General features: G+C 31.5%; 1 protein-coding gene across 2 annotated transcripts; it reads right to left on the bottom strand.

Moving 5' to 3' along the window:
* Positions 1–4,735: 4,735 nt before the first annotated feature.
* Positions 4,736–7,328, bottom strand: LOC111883703 (uncharacterized). 2 transcript variants are annotated; one of them, XM_023880027.3, is made up of 9 exons: positions 7,184–7,328; positions 6,949–7,054; positions 6,361–6,485; positions 6,184–6,221; positions 5,962–6,072; positions 5,719–5,798; positions 5,556–5,592; positions 5,433–5,474; positions 4,736–5,204 (listed from the first exon to the last, which is right to left on the bottom strand). In XM_023880027.3, exons 2-9 carry the CDS (start codon positions 7,042–7,044, stop codon positions 5,134–5,136), a joined length of 600 nt encoding a protein of 199 aa, XP_023735795.1. In that variant the 5' UTR covers positions 7,045–7,054; positions 7,184–7,328; the 3' UTR covers positions 4,736–5,133. The 2 variants fall into 2 exon arrangements, with proteins under 2 accessions (XP_023735795.1, XP_023735794.1); XM_023880026.3 differs by having other exon boundaries at positions 6,949–7,283.
* Between the last annotated feature and the right edge of the window lie 2,645 nt (positions 7,329–9,973).

Genomic DNA, 9,973 nt, shown 5'->3' with positions numbered 1-9,973 from the left:
TCTTTCACGCGCCAAAAAAATACATGTGTGAGATGCTCCAACCCTAAATTAAGGAAAAAGGTTTTTGAATATATATATATATATATATATATATATATATATATCTTTACTATCTTATAAAAGAAATCTCACTATTTCTAAAAATTGATTGAATATAATAATATTATTTTTTTAAGACGTTCAAATCATTAAGCTAATGGTACAAGTAGTCATCAATAAAATAATATTAAATTTTAACATGTGTTTTGAATCCTTATATTTCTCAACAAATTCTATCCCCTTCCCTGAATTTCGGATAATTCAAAATTTGAAACCATCAGAAAATACATGTTGATTCAAATATCCCTCCTGCAGATGGCTCTTTCTTAACAGGTTTTTATTTTAATCCTTACTTGTAATTGATTTCATCATTTTTAACTTTTTGTATTTTTATCTTATAAATATATTGGGTGAAGGTTTTATTATATCAGGTTTGTTCCTAAAAAGGTTTTTACTATGTTTCTTTAATGTGTTGGCTTTGCAGGTTCAAAGAACTCAACCAAGAAGGCCAGTTAGAGCATTGTATTATCATTAGTTTGTATATTTTGGCATCTTACTTTTGCAATAAAGAACGGTTAAACACAAGATTTGACATGATTAAGGTAGTTTGTATATTTTTCATCTTGTTTAGTCTAAAAATGAAACTTTTTTTATCATTGGTTCTTATAATATCAAGTTTCATCACATGGACTTCCTGATTACGGTGATTATTGTCCTTATTATAAGGTTCTATATATATTTTGTTCAATATTTTAAGGTTTCGAGAACCTAAATCAATATGAATCCTTGAATTACATACCATCGTTGAAAATGTTTTAATTTGTGACCAAACTTGGTTTAAAATCACAATGAACAAGTTGACACCTGAGTATTTTGGCCTTCTCAAATGCCTATTTATCGACTTTTGAATCACAACATCTGATATTCTAAAGGTTTATTTTTATAAACTATTATTTATATATTTTAGCATTTTACTTAGTAAGACATTACATTAAAAAAAAAAAAAAAAAAAAAAAAAAAAAAAAAAAAAAGAGGACGATAAACAGTACAAGTGGTTTGGGTATGTATAAATGAAAGTAATAACCATTTAGGGGGTGTTTGGCAAAAAAGCTTATTGCTTATTAGTTTATTAGCTTATAAGTTAATAAGTAAGTGTAAGGTAACTTATGAAAAAATGACGTATTAGAGGTTCCCCACCGTAATAAGTTATTTTAATCCAAACACTTTTTTAACTTATAGTGATGTGGAACCTAATAAGTTGTTTTAAAAAAGCTTAGCCAAACACCCCCTTAATATGGTATGGTAATGCTCTTGAAAAATAGATGTCATTTAATATTCATTTCTCGAAGTGAACGCAAAATGGTTTTAACTCTAAAGAGATCAAATTATTCGTCGCCCGCCGCTTTGCGCGGGTAGACGGCTAGTGTATATATATATATATATATATATATATATATATATATATATATATATATATATATATATATATACTAGTTTACAACCCGTGAAATCACGGCTACAAAATTAATTAAACTATAATAGTTAGAACACAAAATTATTAATCAATTATAATCGTTAATTTAAATAAATATGTGAAATTATATCATCTTATAATTTGTATTAACTTTATTTTAATTTTTATTCCATTGTTATTAATTTATTGTAATTAAAGTGAAAATTTTAAAATTTGAAATAGATAATTAATAGATTGACAAGTGGCATACATTAAATAATAGATTTAATAGGGTGACACATGGCAAAAAAAAAGAATAAAATGTGTATTAATTAGGAGGCCTAATATGATGACACATGTCAAAAGGAGATTAAAACTATTCTTTTATTAGAATAGGGATATATATATATATATATATATATATATATATATATATATATATATATATATATATATATATATATATATATATATATATATATATATATATATATATATATCATAATTACTTCTAAGTTATACATGGAAGGGACATGACCGGTGTGTAAACGTGGAGTTTTTAAAATTAGTTTAGGTTTTATATCTTGCGGATTTGCTAAAGATATCAAATATGGCAACACTAAGGGGATGTTTGGATAGGAAAAAAAGAGGTGCTTATTGCTTATTCTCACAATAAGCTAATTTGAGTGTTTGGATAAAATCCAGTTTATTAGGCTAAATAAGCTAATTTTAATAAGCATTTCTTCCCATGCTTATTGCTTATTGCTTATTCCTACCACAAATAAGCTATAAGCAATAAGCTAAAAATCTAATCCAAACACCCCCTAAGTGTAATCAACATATCAAGATGTTGTTGATCAAGTTTTATTATTTTATTTGGATGTTTACGCTTATTTGCATTTGTTTATTTGTTTATTTTTTATATATGTTCATTTATGTCATATATGTTTACTTGTATTTATTTATCTTCATTCGTTTATGCTCCCTTATGTTAGTTCGGTTAACATATTAACGAACATAAACGAACGAACATGAATATATTAATTTCTTTTAAAAAACGAAAATGAATACAATAATTTGTTAAAAGAACAAACACGAAAAAAAAAATTGTTCGTTTGTTTGATTAACTTAAACGAACAAACATGAACAATATAGTGTTCATGTTCATTCGTTCCTTTTACAACTATAGTTGGATGTTTTGAATCTTCAAAAACAAGATGTTAGGAACCGACTTATCTACGTCATGTGAGTAGTGATAAAAAAAGGTTTAAGGTCCCTTTATAACACACCATAGAAGTAACATGTCATCGGTATATTAGATTAACATCGGAGCCGAAACCGATGCCAAACTACAAATATTGCAACCTATTGTCCCACTCAAAGAATTGGAACAAAGTGGACCATAAACTTATTCTCGAGTAAATACCCTCCTCACCCTCATAACTAAAAATAGTTGTTCCACCTTCCTTCATTCCATTTCTCCTGTTAGTAAAATCTTATATTCTTTGTTTATTGTCCCAACATGGGGATGTCGTTTTCTATTGTATGATTTTCCTATTTTCACCAAATTGTTCTTGAGGACTTCTCAAAAACCATTTCATGATAATATGCTTGTGTCGTGTCTATCAACTACTCCTTTGAAACGATTCCACCATTAGAATGTTCTTATGGTGGGTTGTCACACCCCATTTACCCTTTGTGTGACCTTACATGATTGCATTCATAAGATTATATTCATCTTGTCTAGAATACATAGATCATGTAACTATTTTACTCATTCCAATGTACGATGTTACCGTGAGTGATGTATTTCAAACTTGTTGTAGTTCCATTCGATTGTTGTAGTTCCAATCTCATCATTGGAATCATCATCTTATGTCCTAAATTCCATTTTCCCTTAGTTTCCTTGTCTCTTCTAAGTGTCGTACTATCATATTTTTTGTTTCTCCAACTATTCTTTCTTCTCATTTGGCAAGAAGTGACCCAATTGTAGGCCTTGAATTCTTTAAATGATGGCATGGTAGAATGCACCTCCTTTTGTATGTTGATGTTTCTTTGAATTTGTCAAATCATATTTTCTTCTTAACTTGCTAGTGCCACCTAAGCATAAACCGAAACTACCATGTATGAGCGGATGGATTTCCCCTCAAACATTAGTTTCCATCAGAAAATAATTAAACATCTAGAGACATCCACATGTTAGATATAAGAAAATAATTAAACATCTAGAGACCTAAGCACATCAATCTCACTTTACTTAAAGAAAAAAAGACAACAACATTCTCTAGAGCAATCATAGTTTAAGTCAAAGCACTCATCCTAGTACCTAGTTCACTTAAACAAATACTCTAATACCAAAGTGTAGCACCCATCGCTACGACCTATTTGAAATCATGCTTAAGAAAATCATTGGCTAAAGTTTCTCAAAAATATTCAAAGTTTATATTTGGGGAAAATTACTTTGGTCCCAAAATAGTAAACTTAGTTAAGTTGAAAACTAGACAGGTTAACAATAAACAATTCACAACATGATCCAAGCTTACCATAAAATTTGTGGCCTTATAAAAGTCCATGAAAATCTCTAATTCAAGTTAGGGTCTTCAATTTAAACACATATCAAAATAAGTTAGACAACGAATTTGTCTAGTGAGTTACACAAGGGTTTATTCATTTAAAGTAAGGGATGACAATCCAACTTAATCAAACCTCCGATATCATTGAAAAATACATGAATACCAATAACTCCAAAACAATACAAGGTCTCTTATGTCCCAAAAAGCTTCATAATTGGAAGATTAACATTTTCAAGTGGATTATTTCAACCCAACAAAAATACAAAAAGGGAAAACATGTTTATAACATTAAACAATATGTAATGCATGCAACTACTCCCAACCATTTGTCAATATCAAAAGTCAAACTCACAAAATTGATGGTCAAGTACAAAGTATGAAGAGTTCATGACAGACAAAACTTTCAACTTTTACACTTACACTCACAATCATGCATTAGGGTCATCCACTTAGGCCAAACAATGGGTATCAAAACACCTGACACACGTGATGATTATCTAGAAATCTACTCATAACAAAATAATAACAATTGTCAATTTGGGTATCTGGAATCACAAAGTCACACCCATACTAATACGATACACAAAGTTCGGATGCTTAAAAGAATTTCAAAAAGGTTAACGCTCTTTGTTTTCAATACAAAATCATTTCATAAATGCACACATAAATATAGCAAACAAGTAGTAAGTAATATCATTTAAGGTAAAATCATAAAGATTCAAAATAAGATAGTTGATGCATGTTCCTAACAACTCACATCAACTTCTAGCTTCCCACAATCACTCTTACTTCCATAAGTTGTCCTCCTCAGTCACTGCCTATAAGATTTAAAGTACATTACTAAAAATGACCAAAATACCCCTAGAATATAAATACTAAATTTTATGGTTTAAGACATCGACTAACAATGAATCATGTCAACCTACCAATATTCTCTAGGTCTAAATATTTTGGTTCCTATCAAAGTATCTTTTATTTATTTCAATTCAAAAAGAAGACATTTTTTAAACCAAAATCTTAATAATTTGAATCCATTAAAAAAAACAACAAAAAAGAATTGTGAAAAATCTAGTCTTGTTTTTTCCTTCTTGATGCTATCTCTGAAGCCCAAGCTTTACCAAGATCAGTCTGAAACTTGCCTGCATACAATAAATAAATAAATTATTCTTCTAAGTAATTTTTGACTTAATGAAGGGTAAAATGGTCATTTACTCTCATTTATTTTTCCTTCTTTTAATGTGCATAATAAGAGAAAGATTTCATGATATAATTATATCCCAGTAATTCAAATCTTGTAATTTAGTTATAGAGAATATATTAATATAAAAATCAGTAATTTATAATAAAGATAATGAAAAGTCTCTTACCTGCTGTAGACTGAAAAAATTCTTCCAAATCTTTATCTTGTTCTGCATAAAAAATAAAACTTAATCACCTCTGCAATATTATTTCAAATAATACCAAAAACACCCTCATCCAGAAATACTTACCCTTTTCATATTCCAGAGCTTGAAGTATCATCTCAATCTGAATGCATAAAAAACCAAAATCAGTTAATATAATAATATTAATAATAATAATACACACACAACAGAATAAAAAATAAATAAAATAAATAACTATCCCCTCTATATTACATATATGATTCAATACCTTATCAAAGTCCTTAACAACTTTAGCTTCATTTGTGGAATTTTCTTCATATTCCATCCATAACTCGTGTATCTCTTCAGCTGTAATATAAAAAGAAATCTAATAATTAAAGTATTGTACTTTAATTTATATTTTTATTGCAGCATTGTATTTATAATAAGAAGAAATGAAAAGAAAATGATATAATGAACTAATAAAGGAAAGTAGATTGCTATTTCTTGCATCATGTAAGAGTGTATTTACCTCGTGGGCCTCCACCAAGAAGTTTGCACATTTGGTCTAATGCTTCTTTCTCTCTCCTACTCTTTTCAAGCTTTGGGATTCCATCTGATGGAGTGATGTCACCAACAATGGCTATCAAAGTAACAGAGAAAGTAAGAGAAAAGAATCTGAAGGGTATAAGTTACTGAAAATTGAAGCAATAAAGAAGACAATGTAAATAGATTTTGGGATAATATATAGTACCTTCTGCAATATCATGCACAATTGCCATTTTTATACACCTGGAAGATGAAAGCAAGAAGATTAGAATTAGCCATAAGCCCATAACAGTTTAACACCATTTATGATGTTGACATGATTTCAAGCAATGCATGATATGATATCAATATTCATTATTCATCTAACAAGAAAGAAACTAACTTGTCCCTGTTGACTCCAGGAGTATCAGAAGCAATGAGAGCCATTAATCCCATCCTGTACATGTGATCTGCAATAGATTCAGGGCCCTTAATGTCTCTTTTCACCCATCCTGCTCTTTTGGTTGACTGCAAAAAGGAAATTGCAAATCAAGATACCAATAACCAAATTTGGAAAGGAACAAAGTCCAATCTAAACTCAAATGGAATCATTGTGAAGAGCTACGTAAACTTTTTGATATATACGTCAGTTATCAATCACCATCGGCTGATACAGACAGCGTTTAATTAGAAATCCAAAACCCTATCTTTAAATATTACGGATTCAGTGTTTGGTTCCACAAAGCTACGACAGTATAAGAACAGAATTGACATGATCTTGCCCATAGAATGTTATATTGAGGCGTAAAAAGGACATAAGTAAAACGGTACAGAAGGTGAGAAGGATGATATGGATGTAAGCTGGGTTAAAAAAACAAAACATCTTCATATCGAGATTTTGCACGATTATCGATCTGAAAACGAAAATGGAGAATGCAGGGTTCGATTCGTACACGATTCACATTCACTTAAGTTGGATACATGATAATACCTTTAGGCGATGGCAGAGAGACAAGAAATCGATGGCGGACGAAGGAGAAGGTACTGCTGATGATGATGATGATGATGATGATGAGTCGGATGCCATCCTGCAAACCCTAAAGGAAGAAGATTTGAAAATTTTGAAATGAAAGGAAGATGAAGATGGAGGCAATTTTAAGAAGGATTTAGTGGTAATGGTAGTGAAAACGAGCCGGCTCATGTTTGTTTGTTTACTGGTTACTTACTTTCGTTGTTTGGTTCACGGATTATATTTCCCGGTACCGGTCCGTTAAGGCGTTAACTCCCAACCGGCCAACCCCATCTGGATAACCCTAACGAATGAATCTAGCAGTAAATTTGGGACTCTACGAAAAAAAAATAAACTGCAAAAATAGTCCTTGTAATTTGTGGTTTTTTTTGGCACAAGTCCAAAAAATTTCAACTTGCAAAGGTAGTTGAGGTAGTTGAAAGCCCCAACCAAACAACCACCTAAAAGCCTTGTTAAATTGCCGATCGTGCATTGTTGACGAGGGTATTTATGTCTTTTATTTTCTATCTATCTCTCTTTCTCATAGCATGCATTACCACCTATTCAAGATAATTACCCATATATCGCATTAACCACCCCTAAATTACAGTTTCCCTTCCATATTCTTCTCTAGTAACCCATCTTTAAATGGGGAGTGATTATTCTAATATGAAGTTACTAGTTACTTTCCAATTAAACTAGTGGTCTATGTGTAAGCTTCTGAGGTTGTAGGACCACAACTGACAACTATAGAAAACTTAAAGGACTAATTAGATTGCCAATACCATATTGATAAACATTAGGAAGATTTTAGAAAAAAAAATATGTGAGAATAAGAATTTTCATTAAAATAATAGTTAAGGTGTATATAAACTTAAGAGTTCTCTCGTTTGGAAGAGATAATCAAAATCCAGAGGGAAATAAGGGGCAATCATGGACAAATTTTAAGCAATTTATGGTGTTTGGAAGGATGAATTATAAAAGAAGCAAGTGTTGAAAAGATTGTGTCATTAACTATTGGTAATATTTCTAATAATAACGAGATCCTTTTGGGTTGTCATCGTAATTTGAGTAATAAAAAGACAAAAAATATATATGAGAATTGAGAAATTAGTTTATTAATTTGTCATTGTTTTAATAAATTAATTAGAAACTATTTTTGGAATTAATTAATTATAAGGGTTGATTGTTATTTAATTAAAATGTTTAATTAATTGGAACATTCCATAACCCTTAAGGATAAGGGACGATTTTAAAGGATCAGTCATATCAGGTTTTTTTGAGTTGCTTTGGGACTAAGAAACTAAGAACCTATAAATATGGAGTTAAGGATCAAACAGTAGGTGCTAATAACTCCAAAATTTTGCTCCCATTTTCCTTTCTTCTCACTAAATGAAATTAATAACCCTTCTAGGGTTAGTGGAAGTTTCTTTCCTAGCCTCCCTTCTCCTATGGTTTTGTCATTTTGTTCTTTGGTGTTCTTGGGTGTGATATCACTAGAAGGATTCTATTTTGGTTTCTCTCATCCAAGAAACTTTAAAGAACAACATCTCAAGCAAGGAGATCTCTAGTTTCAAAATATGTATGTAATTATTTTTCATTACTATAGTAGTTGCAATAATAGAATGAAACTGAGATCCTTATAGGTTGCATGAACACATAAGAGTTTTTTAAGTCTTTCGTTGCAATAATCATGTAACACCCTATTTCGAATCGTTTCATAATTCGGGGCCGTGACCCGAAGATCAACTATCATAAGACTTCGGTCCTTAGGGAAAGGGAGGTTTAGACCTATTTGGATGTGAGTAATGTATATTGGATGAACCAAGAGTTCAATTTGTGCTTCGGGTATAATAATTGCTAGTATGTGTCTTTCATGAATTTAGGATTTAAGCTCGGAAGGTTTTAAGGCAAAGGTGAGTTGATAGGATTGTATAGCTTCTCATTACCTTTCTATGCATATAAAGATCATCGAAAACACAGTTGGAACGCAAAAAGTTATGGCCATCGGAAGATAGATTGGTTGGGGCTTGTTGAGTACGTTAGGCGTACTTGGGTGGAGTAATCGTAAAGGCTTCTTTGCGTGCATTGGGCGTACCAGATTTACGTTGGGAGTACATGACTCAGTCTCAAACGCTAATTTAGGGTCTTGGACCATATTTAAAGGCCTTAACTCATTCTCAATCCCTCTTATGATCAGCCTCTATCCCATTTAACCTTAAGTTCGAAACCCTAGCCTCTCTTGTGTGAATTTCAAGCCTTGGTATGATTTTTGGTGTGCTTTGGAGAAGAAGGAGATATTATAAGAAGCATTGTGTGGCTTTCAGCTTGTGGGTCCAAGCTCTAATCATCTTCATCAACTTCCAGGAGGTATAAAGCTTTTAACTTGATGACTCTATGTGTTAGATCTAGTCTAGGGCTTGTTTTGGGTTTTTATGGTGCCTAGAGTCATCGTTGTGAGTATGAGCTACTCTAGGAACTTAGAATGATAGATCTTAGCATTTCTAAGGTTTTTGGTGCATAAAATGTCATCTTGATGGGTTTGGATGAACCATGCTAAAGTTAGTGTTCATATTATGGGTTTAGATGGATGAAAACGGGTTTTGGGTCCCATTAAGATATGCAAGGCGTAAAGTTGGCAACTTTATGAATTAAGAGCTTATTTAGAGGTTAGATCTGAGTTGACGTGTTGGTCTTATGTATTAAGTGCTTAAGGTAAGTTTTGGTCGTCTTGTGAGTACGTTGGGCGTACGTATGCATACGCTCAACGTAATGCATGGAGTCCCCATTTTCAGGCTTTAGTGAGTTGTACCTTATGCATCGGTGAGCAGTACATAGGGCATACAAGTTTGGTATGCAGGTCGTACTCTTGAGATGCATCGGTGAGTTGTACCTTGGGTCTTTTGGGAGTTGGTCCATGAGTTGTTAGGTCGGATATAGGAAGCATAAAATGGTCTTTTACCCATTAGAAGGATAGAATATGGATTGGACCTTGGATTTTGGAAAA

The sequence above is a fragment of the Lactuca sativa genome, chromosome 5 (genome assembly GCF_002870075.4).
Source record: "Lactuca sativa cultivar Salinas chromosome 5, Lsat_Salinas_v11, whole genome shotgun sequence".
Lineage (NCBI taxonomy): Eukaryota > Viridiplantae > Streptophyta > Magnoliopsida > Asterales > Asteraceae > Lactuca > Lactuca sativa.
Note: the sequence above shows the minus strand (reverse complement) of the source record. Positions and strands in the feature narration are given on the sequence as shown.